Genomic DNA, 20923 nt, shown 5'->3' on the forward strand with positions numbered 1-20923 from the left:
GCAGCAACCATTTGAGAGATTTTTTTTTAATTAATTAATTTATTTATTGGCTACATTGGGTCTTCATTGCTCCACGTGGGCTTTCTCTAGTTGCAGAGAAACGGGGGCTACTCTTCCTTGTGGTGCGTGGACTTCTCTTTGTGGTGGCTTCTCTTGTTGCAGAGCATGGGCTCTAGGCACATGGGCTTCAGTAGTTGTGGCACACAGACTCTGTAGTTTTGACTCGTGGGCTCTAGAGTACAGGCTCAGTAGTTCTGGTGCGTGGGCTTAGTTGCTCCGAGGCACGTGGGATCCTCCCGGACCAGGGCTCGAATCCATGTCCCTTGCATTGGCAGGTGGATTCTAAACCACTGCACCACCAGGGAATTCCCATTTGGGAGGTTTAAAATTTTGATATATGTACCTTAACTCCTTCTTTTCTAGATGGCGATCTCAGCTGTTGCTGGTATTCTTAAGCAGCTAAAAAGAACCCACAAAAAGCTGACCATCAATCCCTATGAAATCAGTAAGTACTACCAAATGTACTGAATAGTGCTACTCAGTCAAACTTGGAAAGTTTCTTTGAAATGTGTAAATTACAGTTCTTGATCCCAAATATTTTTCTATTACAAAGTATAGAAGTATAGGAAGATTTTAATACAAAGTATGAAATAATATTATAAAAGGAAAACAGTTGACAGTAAAAACTACTGATAACAAGTATTTATAAAAATAGATGGCTCTTTGTGTTTTTGTAATACATAAAATGTGTATAGTTTACATTCTGAGTATACGTCATCTACTTCTTGATTATCTTACCAGCTGGCAATCATATTTATTTATCAAACTGTATTTCAAAGACAAAATACTGTTACCTTTAATTCCTCAATATGTTGAGTGTTTGTTCCTGGGTAGTAGGATTAGGGGCAAGGTTAATTTGGTTTTGAAAGGAGAAAAAAAAATTTTTTTTGGTCACACCTTACAGCTTGTGGCATCTTAGTTCTGCAACCAGGGATTGAACCCAGGCCCTTGGCGGTGAGAGCACTGAGTCTGAACCACTGGACCTCCAGGGAATTCCCCAAAGTAGTCATTTTTATTACTTTAGCTGTCATTTTTTTTTTAATCTCTAGTAACTCCTGAGATATTCAAACAGCTGTCTTCAGCCTCCCCCAGCCTCCTTTTGGGAGGGGAGTTTAGCTGTATGCCACCATCTTTATTTTGGGACAGAGAAAGAGAATGTCAAAGTGTACACATGGTGAAATGTTAAAATTAGGGGCATCTGGTTGAAGAATATATGGGAATTCTTTGAGCTCTGTAATGCAAACCTAAAAAGTTTTAACAAAATTAATCCTTTTAATTTTGGTAAAAGGAACGCAATATGGATCAAACTTGATTTTCTCCCCTCAAATAACTATCCCAGCACCATCTAGTGGATAATCCCATCTTTCCTCCCTTTATTTGAAATACCTCATATGTATGTGGTTTTGCCTTGAACGAATTTTAATAGAATCTTGTTATGAAGATAAGGTCACACTAGCACTATTGAATGAAAGTTGAGAATATTATTACTGCACAGATATTTTGAAGTTCATCAGATGTGATTGTCTTTTCCTTAGGTGGATATCCTGAACCCACCCAAACTGTTGCTGGTGATAGGCCCGATAATCATTGGTTGCATTATGATAGCAAAAGTATACCAAGAACTAAAAAAGAATGGGAGTCAAGTTGCTTTGTGGAGAAAACTCACTGGGGATACTACACCTGGCCACAGTAAGTTGCAGCTTGCCATGCACCTTATTATTAAACAGCTTATCTTTGATATAATTTGTTTTATCATCTGGATTTCTAGGGAGGTTCTCAGGCAGTTAAAGCAGTTAGAGGTACTCTTTCACCAAAGATACACAATGTCTAGCCTTTTCCCTCTTCCCTCTTCCTCTTTTTCTTTGTTCTTGCCAGTGCTGTGCCTCATCCTGCCTCTTTCATTGTCTTTCCACTGAAACCCTTAGACTTCCTTAGTCCCACCGTTATGCATTTAAGGAGTTTGTTAATAGTTGCTCTAAATTATATCCCTACGTATTAATGCTGCCCGTGTCTAAACCAGGCCCAAGAAATACTTATTTGTCTCTTATTGGCACCAGTAATCTATGTCATTTAGGATGACCTGATAGATTTTTTAAAGCAGAAGATCGAGTGATGTACTTGCAGCCCCCAACTTTGCATTTGATCGGAGGTCATTAAAAGCACCTTCTAATGCTTTCTATCCATGAAGCTCTGGCATTGTTTCCTATGTGTATTACAAATATAAACTCTTACTGTGTAGGAATATGGTTGTTTATGCTGGTGTGGAAGAGCAACCTAAGCTTGGCAGAAGCAGGGAGGATTTAACAGAGGTAAGCATTTAATTTCACCATGTGTAAACACTTACCTGGTTGAAATGCATCTAACTTTTGGCCCCTGATTTATTTCAAACTTAGTTCATGGTTTCCCCCCCACAATTTGTGCACCGCAATATAGCACAATAAGTATTGGTAAATGTGCACTCCCTTACTCTCCCCTGCCCTGCCCCCCCCCCCACCCTCCCTCCTATTAGGAACAGTTGGCACAAGTGTTTTGTATCTGAGGTTCACCGCCAAGTTACTACCTACTTGGCACTCACTTGGATACTGGCTTTTAGGTTTTTATTGCATGTAAATGATGGATACTCAGTTAGTAGAAGTTTGTACATTTAAGTTGGAACTTCCTTGTCTTCTTTATCATTTTGAAAGTTGATGAAGGGCTTTCAAGTTTATGTCTTCCTCGATTAAGTTAATGTTGTAGCTTTTATTTTCTAATTCTGAGCAAAGTTTATCTTTTAACTTCTGATATTTTATAAATATGGAAATAATTTGCTGGGGTTTGGCATTTTGGAGGATTTTCCTAAATTGCACAGAAATTGGCACAATAGCATTGTCTTCATTTCTCAAGCAGAACATTGTTGGTTTTATTTCACAGTTTGAGAAGTGGAATCCAAACTTGAAGAGCTGAAGAAAACTGTTAGCTATTCTTATGGATTTAGCATTTTTAGGAGGCAATATTATTTTGGTTCTAGAAAGCTTCTATGAGAACTAAAAATTCTTTAGAACAAAAATAAAAACCTACTGTTGAGTTTCAGAACTTTACAGTCAAATTTTAACATTTTCAGAATCATGTTTTTAAAGTGTAACCCCTGAATGTTGTTCTTTTTTTTTTTTAACTTTATAGGCAGAACAGATTATATTTGATCATTTTTCTGATCCTAAATTTGTCGAACAGTTAATTACTTTTCTATCTTTAGAAGACAGAAAAGGAAAAGATAAATTTAATCCTCGACGTTTTTGCCTCTTTAAGGTAACTTATTTATATATCCTTTTCATAAAGCTTAGTGACTATTAATTTGTATGTTCATAAGTTTTAAAGTATTTGGTCAAAGTTTGAGTTTAGTCACCCGTTATCTTTGTCTAAAATGACTCTGAATGTAGTTCCTATTATATTCATCTTGGCTTAAGGTCTAGGACAAAAAAACCAGGCTTTTATTATTTATCTCTAGTATTTGTAATTAGCAGTGGAAGCAAAAAAACAAAACTCAAAAGACTATATGCATTTTGTGTTTATTTGAGTTTTTTTGAGGTGTGTGTGATATTTTTAAGCTCAGAAAGATTATTAATTTTTATTTCATTGATTATATTTTAATATGATGTGGCAAATGACAGTTTTTACCATTTTAACTTACAGGCATTGTTAAAGCAGTTAAGTTCTAAAGGGGAGAATAGGGAGTTTTTTAAGAACAGTAGTAATATAGTAAACAAATATAAGCGTATTATAAAGGAGATGCTAGTCATTTGCATACTGAAGAACTTTTTTTTTTATTTGCATAGGGTATATTCAGAAATTTTGATGATGCCTTTCTGCCAGTTCTGAAGCCCCACTTAGAACGTTTGGTTGCAGATTCACATGAGAGCACCCAGCGATGTGTTGCAGAAATTATAGCTGGTTTAATCAGAGGCTCTAAGCATTGGACATTTGAAAAGGTGATGTAATGTCCAGCACATTCCCTCTTAAAGCTGCATTATCCACTTATGTATCAATTCCCAACACATTAGGTGTTAACACCTAGGTCAGTCGCCTCAGCCTCCGCCACCACCGCCCCTCTGCTAGCATTCTGGTGCCACCTCGGGCCAGTGGTGGGAGGAAGTGAGGTGGTTGGGTGGGCGACTGATGGGGGCAGCAGCGGGGACGGAGCAGGGCAGCCAACAGTCCTGTACCCTTGTCTTGTCTCCATGGCAGTGCCCATGAACTCTGAGGTGGACAACAAATTGTGTGTTTGTCAGAGCATTTTCACTGCTGCACTGAGAGCACACTCATCTTAAAAAAAAAAAAAAAAGATATTAACACCTAAAATATACGAAATGTTTAACTCTATATTGCTTTTGAGTATAAGTCACAAAGTCGTGGTCTATAGGTGGCATTGAATGTCTTTTAAAATTTGAATTATTTTCCATCCAGATATGTCATCTAAAAAGGATTTTAGTTTCTCTTGAAAAATAAGATCCTAGAGTACTGGTCCCACATTACTGCACTGTATCAGTTGGCGCGGGCTGTGTGTGGGCTTCTTCCTTCATGAGGCACTCTCTAGCTTCTTATTAAATCTTTTCTCTTAGCCTCTGTGCTGATTTCCATTACTGATTTGGTCTTGTAGATAGTTGGAGTTTGACAGCCCTTTTTTTTGAATAGCCCTCTTTTTAATTATAAGGTTAAGTTTTATATATCCACCCTAAGGTTAGTTTCTTAGCAAAATGCACTAGACTGAAAATAACCTGGTAAAATGTCCTGAATGCCTGAATACAAGGTAGGCTGCCATTTCTTCAAAGAAAAGGCACAAATATTGTTTCTGGCAAACTTAATTACACATACTTCTAGGAGGATTATGAAAACTTTTGAATATATTAATTTAGTCATGCATAGTCAAATCATGTATTAAAGTATTTGTTAGTTTGTAATATTGCCATTTTCCTGCTCACATATCATGAAGCAGCTTTATTTAAATATGTTCATATATATCCTTATCATCCTGTCTCTGTCATTTTTGAGTTCACTCGTTTCCAGAACACATCTCCTTTCCTTATAAGTTAAAATATAGTATGTTTTTTTTCTTTTTATGCAATGCCTAGTGCTACAACTGGAAGTTTTATACCAAGCCCTATCTCCCCATTTGTCCTGTGTGGATTCTTTTGACTAAAGTATGGTCCATGGACCTGCAGCTTGGGCATCACTTAGGAGCTTATTAGAAAAGTAGGATCTCAGGTTCCACCCTGATCTAATAAATCAAAATCTGCATTATATCAAGGTCTTAGGTGATGTGTATTCTCACTAAACTGTGAGAAGCAGTTTAGTGTTTAGATATATATATATTCACAATCTCTGTATAACTGAACACTTTTTAAATGCTATTTATAGTAATCCAAAACTTGGTTTTACTTCAGGCTGATACTAAATTGTATTGAAATGTCATTGCTTCCTGTATTAGGATTCAATCAAGTGACCTCCATAAGCATGCAGAATACAGAGATCATTGAGATTTTGTTTCAGCCTAGTGTACTCTGTTATTCAGACATTTAAAGAGAGAACTTTTCAATAGTATGAGAAATTTTGTAAGGAACCATATAAGGTATCTCCTCTTTTCTGATTTTTTTTTTTTTTTTTTGAAAATGTTACCTGCATATGTATCATGGTGACACGGTGAAGTTACTTTCTTGGATTATTTGGGTCTTCTAAGAAATAAAGGAAGTATCATTTTATGTATTTGTATGTGTGTGTTTGCAGGAAAATATAGTTGAAGAAAAATTTGCTGAGTATCATTAACTTTTTCCTATGTGTTTTGTTTTGAGTAGGTGGAGAAGCTTTGGGCACTTCTGTGTCCTCTGCTTCGAACAGCATTGTCCAACATTACAGTAGAAACTTATAACGACTGGGGAACTTGTATAGCAACATCCTGTGTAAGTTCTCCTGTTCATTTTTGTGTCTTACTGATCTGTTCAAACTGTTTCATACCCTATCTCAAAATGTGTAAAATCTCATTGTACCTCTTGAATCTTGAAATTTTGTCATCTTACGTAACTGGAGATGGTTCTGTTTATTAACCTTTTAAATAAGCCTTGAATGATAATTCTTAAGTGATTATTATACCTTCTCTGCCATGGTAATTGCCTTTTTAGATTAAATGAGAAATCAAATCATATATCTAGAAGTGTAACTTACATACAGTAAAAGCCAGATGATACAAGCTTATAGGTGTTATTTTTGACACCAAATATGTAGGCAGTTCATTTAGCTAACAGTGTTCTCACTGTTAGTCTTTCTAACATGAGCTGTAGTACATTTGGATTTGACTTGCCTGTGAGTTTTAGTTTGATTTTCTTCCTCTATACTTATATTTATTTATATTTCTAAAGCATTGATGTCTGATTTATTTGCAGAATTGTATGACCCCTGTTTTAATGGCTACTTTATATTTTCAACACAGGAAAGCAGAGATCCGCGGAAACTTCATTGGCTTTTTGAGCTGCTGTTGGAATCACCACTGAGTGGTGAAGGAGGATCCTTTGTAGATGCATGGTAAATAAGAAGGAAGCTTATGAGATTAACAGAAGATTTTATGACAAAAGATAACATATTTGTTCTTGGTACATAAGTGGAAGTGAAATGTCTGCACTCCTAAAAGGCTTCATAGTGTAACCAGTTTCTTCTGGGAGATGACCATAGTCCAATTCAATACAGCATATGATTCTAAATAGAGTTATTTCTCAATTGCAAACAAGTAGGAGAAATGGAGGCAGCCTGAGCAATTCAAACATAAAGTATTTGCCTTATTACCTGCTGTCACATCTTTTATATCAAGACTGCTTTTTTGTACCATGACAAAATTATTAACTTCTTTATCACATGTTCTAATTTTTCACTCTTTCCTATTAAGAAAGAAGACAGTAATACTTTTAAGGAAAAATATACTTAGGAATAAGAAGCTGCAAAAAAAATTATGAACAAAAGAAGGAAATCTCGATAATCCTGTTAAAAAGAAGAATAATTTATTATTATTATTATTATTATTATTAATTAGTGAGGAAGCTTCTGATGCTTAGAGATTAACTCAATGATTATTCTAAAGTCAATATTTCTTTTGACTATATAGCAGTGGAGATGAAATGAGATAAAGAGAAAATGTTGTAGAAACAAATAATACAGGCTTTCTAAAGATGCTGTTCTAAATTGTCAGTTTGAAAATGAAACAATTTTAAGTGGAATAAAGACATCATTAATCTATACTGTCAACATGTAAAGGCAGGACTTCCCTGGTGGTCCAGTGGTTAAGACTCTGCACTTCCACTGCATGGGGCACAGGTTCAATCCCTGGTCAGGGAACTAAGATCCTGTATGCCACCAAGGGAAAAAAAGGCAGAGAGGGGCACTAATACAACTCTCCTGTGTTTTAATTTTAGTCGACTCTATGTCCTGCAAGGTGGCCTTGCCCAGCAAGAGTGGAGAGTACCTGAGCTATTGCATAGACTACTGAAGTACTTGGAACCCAAACTCACCCAGGTTTACAAAAATGTCAGGGAAAGAATAGGGAGGTGGGTATTATTTTCTCTGTGGTATGGTATACCTCTTGAGTTCTTTTTATTAAATTTTAATGTCTAATAATACATGCTGGCTATGTTACTGTTGAGTTTCATGAAATCCTTTTCTTCAAATTTTGTTTTATATTGTGCTGTGGGACATTAGACAAGAGACTCTGAATGTAAAATAGAATGGCAATGTGCTCACAAGCCAGTGGGGGTAGTCACCACACTGTAGTTTTTAATAGCTCAGAATTGTTGGCACAGGCACAAGACTTTCTCCAGGAATTGTCTTGGGAACACTTCCTTTGGTTGGGTCATACTTCTGAACCTTAGTTTTATTGATAATGTGGGATCTCATCTTACTATATGTATTTTATTTTACAGTGTGCTGACCTATATATTCATGATAGATGTTTCTTTGCCAAACACTGCACCAACAGCATCGCCTCGTGTCCCTGAATTTACTGCTCGAATTCTAGAGAAATTGAAACCCCTCATGGATGTAGATGAAGAAATTCAGAACCATGTTATGGAAGAAAATGGAATTGGTGAAGAAGATGAACGAACCCAGGGCATTAAACTCTTAAAAACTAGTGAGTGGCTAAAATTGGTAGAAACTCCCTTTAAAAACAGATATTTTAGATTATCCTCTGGACTTCTTTTCTCCCCCCACCCCTCCTTTTTTTATTATGGTAAAATATACATAATATAAAATTTACAGTTGAGTGGCATCAAATACATTTACATTGTTGTACAACCATCACTTTCATCCATCTTTATACTCTTTTCATCTTGCAAAACTGAAACTCTGTACCCACTAAACAATAACTCCTCATTCTCCCCTCCCTCAGCCCCTGGCAACCACCATTCTACTTTCTGACTGTATAATTTGCCTATTCTAGGTATCTCATATAAGGAGAATCATACAATATTTGTCCTTTTATGTTTGGCTTTTTTCACTTTGTGTAGTGTTTTCAGTGTTTATCCATTCATCTATTCATGGACATTTAGGTTGTTTACACCTTTTGACTATTGTGAATAATATTTCTGTGAGTATTAATGTAGAAGTATGTTTGAGTCTCTGACATTAATTCTTTGGGGTATCGAAAGCAGAATTGCTAGACCACGTGGTAATTCTATGTTTAATTTTTTGAGGAGCCACCAAGCTATTTACCACAGTGGCCGCACCAACCATCAGTGCAGAGGGGTTCCAACTTTTCCATATTTTTGCCAACACTTGTTTTCTGTTTTTATGACTATAGCTATCCTAATAGGTGTGAAGAAGGTATCTTGTGGTTTTGATTTGCACTTCCCTTATGACTAGTGGTTGGAAATCTTTTCGTTGGCTTTTTTCCCATTTTTGTTTCTTTGGAGAAATGTCAAGTTCTTTGCCCATTTTTGAATTAGCTTGTTTTGTTGTTGTTGAGTTGTAGCTCTTTCTATATCCTGAATATCAGTCCCTTATCTGATAAATGATTTGCACATATTTTCTGCCATTTCGTGGGTTATCTTTTCACTCTTGATAATGTCCTCTGATAAACAAAAGTTTTTAATTATTTTTAAGAACTTTTATTGAGATACAATTGACGTATAATAAACTGCATATGTTTAAAGTGTACAATTTTGATATTTTTTTTCTTATTAGTGATGTATATATGGCAGTCCCAATCTCCCAATTCATCCCACCCCAACCACCCCCCCCCCAAAAAAAAGTTTTTAATTTTAGTGAAGTCTGATTTACCTCTTCTTTCTTCTGTTGTTTTGCTTTTGGTGTCATGTCTAAGAAATCGTTGCCAAATCCAGTGTCATGAAGTTTGTCCCCTAAGTTTTCTTCTAAGAGTTTTATAGTTTTAGCACTTAACATTTCGGTCTGAGCTATTTTGAGCTAATTTTTGTATATGATATGAGAGAAGGATCCAGCTTCTTTCTTTTGCTCTTGATACCCAGTTTCTCTGCACCATTGGTTAAAAAGACTGTCTTTTTTTCCACTGAATAATCTTGGCACTCTTGTTGTAAAATTAATATACTCACACATATGGACATATGTGTGAGCATTTATTTCTGTGCTCTCTGGCCTGTTCACTTGGTCTGTATGTCTGTCCTTATGTCAGTACCACACTGTTTTGATTACTGTAGCTTTATATGAAGTTTCAAAATCTGGAACTGTGAGTCCTCCAACTTTGTTCTTTTTCAAAATTGTCTTGGTTATTGGGGGTCCCTTATTGTTTTTATATCTAAAAATTTTTCATAGATTCTAAGTATAAACAACTAACTTAGTCATCATTTTTGATTTGTTAGTATTTTTAAAGGCTAGTTTTAATTTGTATTTCATGTGTTTGTAGACTGTTAATAATTTGCCGGTTCATTCCTTGAGAGTGGCTTCAGTCCCCTAGATTAGTTGATACCCTTTGTTATGGATCCTGTCACACTGCTGATCAAATTTGTGAAGTAAATAGTGAAGAGTTGTCAAGAGTGGCTCTCTGACACTAGCATTATAGAATTACTCTACTCTGTAGTCTCCAACTGGATAGCAAAGATTGACTCTTTGTGTTTGTTTCCATTAAGTTTTGAAATGGCTGATGGCGAGTGCAGGAAGATCCTTTTCTACAGCAGTCACAGAACAACTTCAGCTTCTACCGTTGTTTTTTAAGGTAAGTTTATGTCTGAAATTAAAAATACATCCCCTTTTGACCTTCAGAAGAAATTTATAATTATCATCGGATGGTTGATAGGTTTTCAGAGTGGATGATATGTTTGAATCCTAAAAAGTAGAATAGTCACAGGAAAATCACTAGGTGATAGTGGTTAAATATTTGTTGAAATAATCTTTTTAATATTAGGTAAGAGTAGGATCTTGACAGTTACATGAAAAGTCTATAGACAGAACATTGTTTCACTGAGAGCCAATTTCCAAGTAATAGTTCAGAAAAATATTGACAGCTTAAAAAAAAAAATCCACAATGACATTTTTGAGTATAGCTACTTCTGACTTTTTAATTCAGTGTATAATAAATCTGAAAATCAAAATGTTTAGTATATTATATATAGTAATATATATATTACATTGTTAAATGGCACTATACATAGTTGGTGCTAACAGATATTTGCAGGAAATAACTTGTCTCTTGTAATCATATTGAAATTTTATTTGATGCAAGATACATCCTGAAGTGGTTTTAACTATTCACCCAGTCAGTGGATGAAGCTAGTAAATTAGGATTAATATAGAGTTTTCAAAATTATAGTTGGTAGTGGTGCTGTGGTTGGTTGTGATTAAGAAAACAGTCTAGTCTTATTGCACAAACATCATCACTACTTAACAATTATTGGTCAACACAGTTGTTATTATTTAAGAAGGAGGGCCCTCGTTACTATTTATTAGCAAATGGCATGCTGAACTTTTGATCTGCCACAGTATATTTTGTCTTTAGGAACGCTGCTGGCAATTTTAAAAGGATTCACTACTAAAATACTTTTTAAAGTGCTCTGTAGGGCCTGATACCCATGAATATGTTTGGGACCTTTTGGGACATAAAAGTGGACAGTAGCTATTAGTGTATATATAGGTCTTTGCTACTTGTAGGTCCTAGGTGTAGATATAGTTTGTCTTCAGGGTAGTGGTACTTAAACTTTCTTCCACTGCCACATACACAGTGGGTATGGAACATGATCTCATGTGTTCATAAATGGGTAATGTGCAATGAATGTTGGGATAGCTGAAGTTCCACCCATTTTCTTCACTCAGAAAAAGTGAGAAAGCAAATAGTATATGAGAATAAGGTTGATAGGATGATTTGAATCCACTTGAAATTTTTAAAAAATGTAAGTCATTAGAATGCTGTACTGCATGATTTACTAGTGATGGGCTTGACGATTCACCTGAATATACAAATATTGAGTTTGAGAATCTCCTTTAGGCCTTCATGGTTAAGGGGTATGGAATATGCAAGCGTCACAGCACAGATGAACAAAATTATTTGGTAGACAGATTAGATGTATAAAGTAAAGATAAAGAGAGGACTGTACAGTTTACTAAACTGTAGGGAGAGCACAGAAATAGTGGAGGTGAGATCAGAAATTCTGTTTTGGACATATTTGAGATGTTCATTAGATTCTAAATGAAGTGTTGTTTTTCCTATCCCGTAAAAAGCAGTTTTATACCCCTGCCCTTTTTGTGACAGGTGCTTTTCTTGTGGCCTTACATAAGCTACAGAACTTGTAAGATTATCTTATATGTAAAGTGTGGAATAATAGCAATATCCCTCACAGAGTTGTTACAAGGATGAAATTCCTGTAACCTAGAGAGCACTGCATAAAATATACACTTGAATTATTTTTGTTACTAGTCTTTCACTGAACTTTAACTTGGAATAATCAAGAGCTCAAATGGTGATGGTCTGGGAGAGAGAAGGGACGTATTGCCTTCTGAGTTTCAAACTTCACTAGAAGTGCATCAGAACTCACCACAGTAGCATAATAGTTTTGTGTAAGTCAAGTTAGAGAAAAATTTGCAGATGTTGTGATAATTGGTATAAAGTCACATGCCTGTGATGGCATTTCCTCATAAAAATCAATTATTCTCATTAGTTAGAGGAAAGGAAGCTCCTATAAAATATTTTCTTTGGTAACTAAATGGGCAGCATTTTCTACAGTTTAACATCTGTTAAATCTTATCTATGATATACTAAAAATAATAAATTTGTGTGATAACAAGGCAAAAGAAAGATTAAGGTCTCATTTTTTATATATTATACTATTGTATCATTGGTGTTTTTTTTGTTTGTTTTGTTTGGTTTTTTTTTTAGGCTTGTGCCATTTATTTATTTATTTATTTATTTTATTGGTTGCATTGGGTCTTTTTTGCTGTGTGCGGGCTTTCTTTAGTTGCGGTGAGTGGGCGCGAGCTCCTCATTGCCGTGGCTTCTCTTGTTGTGGAGCATGGGCTCTAGGCGTGTGGGCTTCAGTAGTTGCAGCACATGGGCTCAATAGTTGTGGCGCACGGGCTTAGTTGCTCCACGGCATGTGGGATCTTCCTGGAGCAGGGATCGAACCCGTGTCCCCTGCATTGGCAGGCGGATTCTTTTTTTTTTTTTTTTTTAAAGAACTTTTATTGAGATACAGTTAACATACAATAAACTGCATATATTTAGCATGTACTATTTGGTATCCCAATCTCCCAATTCATTACCCACCAACCCTCCCCACTTTCCCCACTTGGTGTCCATATGTTTGTTCTCTACATCTATGTCTCTATTTGTGCCTTGCAAGCTGGTTGATTTGTACCATTTTTCTGTAGTCCACATATATGTATTAATATACGATATTTGTTTTTCTCTTTCTGACTCACTTCACTGTATGACAGTCTCTAGGTCCATCTGTGTCTCTACAAATGTCCCAGTTTCATTGCTTTTTACAGCTGAATAATATTCCATTGTATGTATGTACCACATCTTCTTTATCCATCCATCTGTTGATGGGCATTTAGGTTGCTTCCATGTCTTGGCTATTGTAAATAGTGCTGCAATGAACATTGGAGTGCATGTGTCTTTTTGAATTATGGTGTTCTTTGGGTATATGCCCAGCAGTGGGATTGCTGGTTCATATGGTAGTTCTGTTTTTAGTTTTGCAAGGAACCTCCATACTGTTCTCCATAGTGGCTGTATCAATTTACATTCCCACCAACAGTGCAAGAGCGTTCCCTTTTCTCCATACCCTCTCCAGCATTTACTGTTTGTCAATTTTCTGATGATGCCCATTCTAACCAGTGTGAGGTGATACCTCATTGTCGTTTTGATTTGCATTTCTCTAATACTTAGTGATGTTGAGCAGCTTTTCATGTGCCTCTTGGCCATCCGTATGTCTTCTTTGGAGAAATGGGCAGGCGGATTCTTAACCACTGCGCCACCTAGGAAGCCCTGGTATTTTGCTTTTTTGATTGCAAGCACTGGAAACCAAGTGACTATGACAACAAAGGTAGTAAATTAACTAGATTACTCAGAAGTATCTATGTAGTTCATAGAATGGACGTAAAAGCTTAAGAAGTGAGTAGGAACCACAGCAGCTCTGAAGACCTAGGTAACAGAATCTCATAGCCTGTTCAGGGTACCATCTCCTTGCATCTTTCTCTTCAAGATTCAGATACCCGGAAGAAAAAGTGAACTCATGATCTCTTTCTCTTTCGAAAATATTGTTTGGACCAAGAAATGTACAGAATAAACCTAAGTCATCTTGTCATACCAGAAACGAAGGATGTCATACCAGAAACCAAGTTGTGTTAAAGGACTCAGGAGCCAGTTTGAGCACTAATAAGAAGAATAACTACAGTGGATTAAAGCCATTAAATTTGTTGAAATTATAATGATACTTTTTAAAAATTTTATTCACTTTTAAAAGTTAGGAGGGAAATCATTCTGAATAAGAGAAAGGTTTTTTTGTATAAAGTATTCTAGGTAAAGAAGGAATGAGTGTCACTGTTTTGCAAGCCTCTGTTTTTATAATGGCTCATCACCAAAAGAGAAAACTGGACATGAGTGAAGGAAATACACAGTACTACTTACATTATGCCCAACCCATCCCACCCCTTTTGTTTTAAAAGAGAGAAATTTTAAAAGAGGGTGGGGAGTTTATAGATTCTTTTTAAATATTAAGAGACATACCAAATGCAGTGTTGTGTGGTCATTGTGTTGAACCAGATTCACCCAAAATAATTGTAATAACATGTATGAAATAATTGGGGAAATTTGAGCACTACTGAATATATTTTAACTGTAATGAATTTTTTATGTATGATGTCATTACAGGTTTTTTAAACAAAAGACTTTATTTTTCAGAGATAAAAATAAAATATTTATGGATGAAATATGTCTGGGATTTGCTTCAAATAATTTAATTGGGGGAGGGGGAACCAGAGGGGAGCAAAAAATGAAAGGATTAGCCATGAATTTGTCGCTGCTAAAGAAGTGATTGATTCATGGGGATTCATTATACTATTCTCTAGTTTTATATATATTTGGATTTTTCTGTAGAAATTGTTAAAATTAAAAATGTGACTTCTTTCATGTAAGGATGACTTTGTACTGATTGGCTGTTTTTCAGTTTATGTCTTTGGTTTTCTTTTGTTGCCCTCTAGATTGCCCCGGTGGAAAATGACAATAGCTATGATGAACTGAAAAGAGATGCAAAGTTCTGTTTATCACTAATGTCTCAGGGGTTGCTTTACCCTCATCAAGTGCCTTTGGTACTTCAGGTGCTAAAACAAGTAAGAGTGTATATCTCATACATGTGTCTTTGGTTAGAATTTTTTACCATTCTAAGAATTTCACAAAGACAGCAGTGGTACATACAATACCTGATATTTGTGTTTGTTTTGAATCTTCTTTTAGTATGAGAGAAGACATATGTTGACCAAAGAAACAGATTTAGAATCTGTACCTGGCTCTGCCACCAACTTCTGTGACCTTGGGCAGGTCACTCAACCTCCAAATTTTCTATATACTTCAGGAGCTAATTATTGGAGTACCTTGGATACAAAGTGCTTATGAGGTTGGGGGTGGGCATTCTCTTTTACCATTTCCCCTTTATTTTAGTCACTTCTATTTTCTGATCTGTGGTAGAAAGACCTAAATGAGTGTATATTTTCTGGCTGCATATTTATTTATTTATTATTTTTTGGCCACGCTGCGCAGCATGTGGGGTCTGTGGGCTCTTAGTTCCCTGACTAGGGATTGACCCCACGCTCCCTGCAGTGGAAGTGTGGAGTCTTAACCACTGGACCACTGAAGTCCCGTGGCTGCATTTTTAATGTACTATATATGCTCAAATTTATCCAGGTTATACATGTGTTATATAGTAAATGAACACATTCCCATGGTTTTCAGATTTTTAAAGTTTGATTACCACTGAAAGATATTTTTTAACAGCCTCAAATGATATTTTTTTGCAGTAGAATTTAGTAATTCTCAATTTTGTTTGCTTTCATTACCCTACCTGCTACTGTCAAAAGTAAAATAAAATAATGTACAACCCTTGGAGGAGTTCAAGTCATTAATTATAAATAACCCTTCTGAAGTTGACTTTTATCTATGTGTTCCTTTCCCTTTACTCTCAACCATTCATACATTCAAAATAAATAACTTCACCTGAAATAGCTTGTGCAACCTTTTATTTAGAAAGAAATATTAGATGAGCTTGCTCTAGCTATACCTGTTAAAGTAGAGTTGTATTGGAAGTTTATATTATTTGTGTGTAATTTCATGTCATCTCATGTTCTTGTCAGCACTTTTCATTATTTCTACTGATTTCTCATTCACAGACAGCAAGAAGCAGTTCTTGGCATGCAAGATATACAGTACTGACCTACCTCCAGACCATGGTATTTTATAACCTCTTTATTTTCCTAAACAATGAAGATGCAGTTAAAGACATCAGGTGGCTGGTTATAAGTCTTTTGGAGGATGAACAGCTAGAGGTAAAATTTAGGTTACAGCAGACAGAAATTTAATAAATTTTAGAAAAGCATTATGGTGCCTCTAAAGAAGTATTTACATACTGATATGTAAAGTAAAAGTAACTTTAATTTTAACATAGCCCTATGTGATTAGTTTTGATACCCCAGTCATTTCCTATAGTACAAATGGAAACAAATATTGGACACATTCTTCTGGTTTCTCTTCACAGTTGAGCAGATAACATTTATGAACCAAAGTTTTCTTTAGCTATGAATTTGCAAATGATAAAACTCTACTTACCTTAATGATTTTAATTTATTGGCTGCATAGGGTCTTCGTTGCTGCACTCAGGCTTTCTGTAGTTGTGGAGAGCAGGGGATACTCTTCATTGTAGTGCATGGGCTTCTTATTGCTGTGCTTGTTGCGGAGCACAGGCTCTAGGTGCAAGGGCTTCAGTAGTTTTGGCGCATGGGCTCAATAGTTGTGGCTCATGGGCTCTAGAGCACAGGCTCAGTAGTTATGGCGAGTGGGCTTAGTTGCTCCATGGCATGTGGGATCCTCCCAAACCAGGGCTCGAACCCGTGTCCCCTGCATTGGCAGATGGATTCCTAACCACTGCGCCGCCAGGGAAGCCCCCTTATTGATTTTTAAAGGGCTAATAGGAGTGTGTATGAGAGCAGTTTCAAGAGAATGAATATCTATACGTACGTGCTATTATTCAGTATATTTAAGGTAAAATTGTTGTCCCTTTTTTTTTCCCCTTGGTAGAGAAATTAAAGTCAACTTTTTTGCTGAGGTAACATTAATGTTTTGTATAAAAAGACAAGTCTGTTAGTTCACATTAGCCTCATGTAAGAAAAGCATGATGTAATAATTATGGAATAAGATATAACTTTCGGGCTTCCTAGGTGGCACAGTGGTTAAGAATCCTCCTGCCAATGCAGGGGCACAGGTTCAATCCCTGCTCCAGGAAGATCCCACATGCTGCGGACCAGCTAAGCCCGTGCGCCACAACTATTGAGCCTGCGCTTTAGCGCCCGTGAGCCACAACTGTTGAGCCCATGTGCTGCAGGTACTGAAGCCCACATGTCTAGAGCCCATGCTCCACAACAAGAGAAACCATGGCAATGAGGAGCCTGCACACCACAACGAAGAATAGCCCCCACTCACCGCAACTAAAGAAAGCCCGAGCACAGCAAAAAAAAAGACCCAACACGGCCAATAAAATAAATAAATAAATAAATTTATTTTTTAAAAAAAGACGTAACTTTCTAAATTGGCCTTAGGTAAAGACAATGTAATTGAAAATTTTGTGAAATTTTTGCTTATTTTATTTTATGGACTTTATGGGTTTTCCATGTAGTGGAACACTCCCAATAATTATATATATTTTATTTGAGAGCACTGAAAATAGATTTGTATCCATAGGGAACTGGAAATGGAAATTTCTCCACCTCCCTAATGAACCTGTTCATGTTGCATTCCACCTTTTTGTGTTCTGGGAGGAGATATGTCCAGTTCCTAGGATACTCACATTGTAGTTATAACTCTGACAGGCTTCAATTAAAATATTTGCAGCTATCTGTAAATTTTTTATAGTATCTTTTTTTAAACTAAAGGAATGGAAATGGAAAGGTAGAAATCTCAAAAGTCAGTGTTTCCTACCTTTAAATATTATAGCAAAATGAACTGGTTTCTGAACCTTGTTGTAGAACATTTTATAGATTATTTTTATATTTTATTCCATGTAGTAGGCTTAAACTTAGCTGTTACTATAAACATAAGCATGACATTTAGTAAAACTATCATTTTTAAAATGGTACTGAATATCAGTAATAATTAGAACTATTCATGGTAATATTGGGAGAAAAAAACTGTGGTAATCTAAATAAGAAATGTTTAAAGACAACTTTATTAGATTTAAAGGAAAATTTTTAGAAGTGATGGAAAATTCAATAGATAAAAAAGCTAAATGCTTTTTTCTCTCACCTTTTAAAATTAACTGTTCAGTAACTATAGACATGTACAGACTGACCCTTGGAACATAATATCAAAGAAACAGACCCCACTATTGGGAAAGAAAGTAATTCAGTTGGAGGTGTTTGGGTAATTTGTTAACAGTTTGGAGAAAATATAAATAAATTAGAACATCTCACACTGAAATGTATTCCAGATATAGTAAAGGTACACATACCCTCTCCCCTTTTTACTTAGAGAAAGTAGGAAAAATGAATTTGGTTATGTTAACTGTGAGCCGAGAATGGCTTTCTAAGTATTTAAGTCAATAGATGTCACAAATCCAAAGATGGACAAATCTGACCATTAAATTTAATTGGTCAAGCGTCAAACTTGAGAAAAACATTGTGGCGTAAGAAGATCATCGAGACCTTAAAGAGTAGATAGTGATGGTGGTATCGTATATGTGTGGGTGAAAACAATACAAGCAGTAAACAATGAAAAGTCAAACCTCTCTTAATGACCAGAGAAATGCAAACTGAAAACAATGAGACATTTTCCACCTACTCTTAATTTAGTGTTCTCTCCACCCCCCAAGGACAAGAATGTGTACTAATAATAACCAGTGTTGGTAACTTAAAACTAGTATTCACATTAGTTTTGTATCATAGTATGTGAGCACTGGCTCTTTGAAAAGCAACTAGTAGCCACAAAATTAACAGTAAAATTAGAGATACATTGAAATTTAGTAATTCCAATTCTTAGAATTAGCCATGTCCAAAGAAAATACATTGATTGCAATATGGAAAAATTATGTAAATTAACAATATTGTGTAGCATAGTAGTGAGAGGTTGAAAACATTCTAGTCAATAGTTACATATAAAAATATCACATTATGAAAGGAAATAATGCAACCAAGTATGAAGTAGTAAAACATTTTTTAATGTATTTCATATAATGTAATGAAAGTAGCAAAGAATATGTTAAGTACCCCCAAACTGTCACAGTGTAAAAATTAAGAAAAAAATCTTTTGAAGGAAATAAGTAGCAAAGCATTTGTGGGTTTTTTTTTTTTCAAATTATTATTGCCTTTCCTTATGACTGTTTAGCACAAATTTTTGTGATTTGTATGAGATAACTTTTTACAGCTTTTTTTGTCTTCCCAAAACTTGAGTTCCCATTTCAATTTGAAATGGACTGTTAAACACTCTTCATTTAGTACTTCCATAAACTGTATTTATAGTCTGACAGCCTGTGAAATTCATAAGAATTAAAATGGATATAAATCTCTACTATGTATGCCAATTATAGAAAATATCCTGTATCTTTATTACCAATAAAAACAACAACAGCAGTTGTTTTAAGGGATGTAGAGTCTAGGAAAATTTAATTTTAATGTCAGGCTCTGGCACTGCTTTTACAGTTACACCCCAGATAAGAAGAACTATCAGTCAGTGGGAAAATAATCAGTGTATTGAGAAATTTAATTTTGTATAGCATAGTTAAGCATTTACTTTCTGTAAACCTAGTATAGTGACTCATCTGTTTTGAGGCCACAGACCCTTTGGGAATCTGATGAAATCTCTATTAAGAAACTGCAAAAGAGCATTTACACAATTTGTGTACAGATATCACAGGAGGTCCCCACCCTAGTTCCCTCACCACCCTCTTCACCTCCCCAGGCTTATTAGTCTTGGCTCTAATGGAAGTGATTTTCTCTATAGGTTCGAGAAATGGCTGCTACCACCTTAAGTGGTCTGTTACAGTGTAACTTCCTTACCATGGACAGTCCTATGCAGATTCATTTTGAGCAACTTTGCAAAACAAAACTACCGAAGAAAAGGAAGCGAGACCCTGGTTTTGTAGGAGATACGATTCCTTCTGCAGGTAACAATACTGGTAGAAAACCTTTTGGGAATTAACCAGGCTTACTCAACAGATATTTATTGAATGCTTGTATGTGCCTAGGTCTGTGCTAGGTACTTGGAATAGCTGTCCCTGCTTTTGAGGAGCTTTGCATATAAAAGGCAAGACCTGTGGTATAAAAAGCTAAAATTGAGAGAGGTACAAAGGGGTATATACACAGCTGTGTACAACTATTATCGTAAATCAAGCCTGTACTCACCCACCTGAAATCACTATAAAGCAGGGTATCCAGAATTAGTTATTTTGGAGGATCTGAAGTATTTGTTTTTAGAATTTGTAACTTATGTGTAGATGTACTAAGAGAAAAAACTGAGTAAACAAAGTAAGCCTTGCTTTCATTGGAGAGGGGAACATCATTACTTCACTAGGCATTTGGTGAGGGTGAGAAGACTCATTATTCTACCAGAGCTTCCACTCTAATTGAACATAAAGGTAAACAAGAAAATAAGATCTGATGACTGTCATGTTTAGAGAAATTTAAATGTGATTGCAAAACATCTGATTTTGCCACTGTTAACTACAAAGAGTCATAAGAATAATGGAAAACACAGAAAGATTATTAGTAGGAAGCTTACTGAATTTGCAGGAAGTGCTTGGAATATGAAGCTCTTAAGTGCTCATTATAACAAGGTTTTAATTTTTTTGACTTTATTCAGGTATAGTTGATTTACAGTGTTGTGTTAATTTCTTCTGTACAGCAAAGCAACTCAATTTTTTATATATATGTGTGTGTGTATATATGTTCTTTTTCATATTCTTTTCCATTATGGTTTGTCACAGAATATTGAATATAGTTCTGGGTGCTATACAGAAGACCTTGTTGTTTATCCATCCTATAGTTTGGCTCTGCTAATCCCAAACGCCCAATCTCCCTCCTCCCCACAGCCCTTGGCATCACAAGTGTGTTCTGTATATGCAGCAGGACTTTATCTCATATAGTTACCTAATAGCAATTTCCAATAAAATACCAATATATGTTCTAG

The 20923-nt window shown here is 35.6% G+C and overlaps 1 protein-coding gene across 2 annotated transcripts in view; it reads left to right on the forward strand.

Annotated features, from left to right (window-relative positions):
- PSME4 (proteasome activator subunit 4) overlaps positions 1–20923 on the forward strand; it is a 98428-nt gene that overhangs the window by 73644 nt on the left and 3861 nt on the right. For both annotated transcript variants that reach the window (XR_009054596.1, XM_057740885.1), the window contains exons 32-44: positions 424–505; positions 1596–1749; positions 2300–2369; positions 3220–3345; positions 3873–4025; positions 5886–5990; positions 6518–6609; positions 7491–7622; positions 7995–8203; positions 10176–10261; positions 14740–14868; positions 15922–16077; positions 19739–19901. Coding sequence is in view for 1 of the 2 variants with exons in the window: in XM_057740885.1 (XP_057596868.1) it covers positions 424–505; positions 1596–1749; positions 2300–2369; positions 3220–3345; positions 3873–4025; positions 5886–5990; positions 6518–6609; positions 7491–7622; positions 7995–8203; positions 10176–10261; positions 14740–14868; positions 15922–16077; positions 19739–19901 (1657 nt within the window). In the remaining variant the exon portion in view is untranslated. The remainder of the gene's footprint in view (positions 1–423; positions 506–1595; positions 1750–2299; positions 2370–3219; positions 3346–3872; positions 4026–5885; positions 5991–6517; positions 6610–7490; positions 7623–7994; positions 8204–10175; positions 10262–14739; positions 14869–15921; positions 16078–19738; positions 19902–20923) is intronic.

Source organism: Hippopotamus amphibius, chromosome 7 (genome assembly GCF_030028045.1).
Source record: "Hippopotamus amphibius kiboko isolate mHipAmp2 chromosome 7, mHipAmp2.hap2, whole genome shotgun sequence".
Classification (NCBI taxonomy): domain Eukaryota; kingdom Metazoa; phylum Chordata; class Mammalia; order Artiodactyla; family Hippopotamidae; genus Hippopotamus; species Hippopotamus amphibius.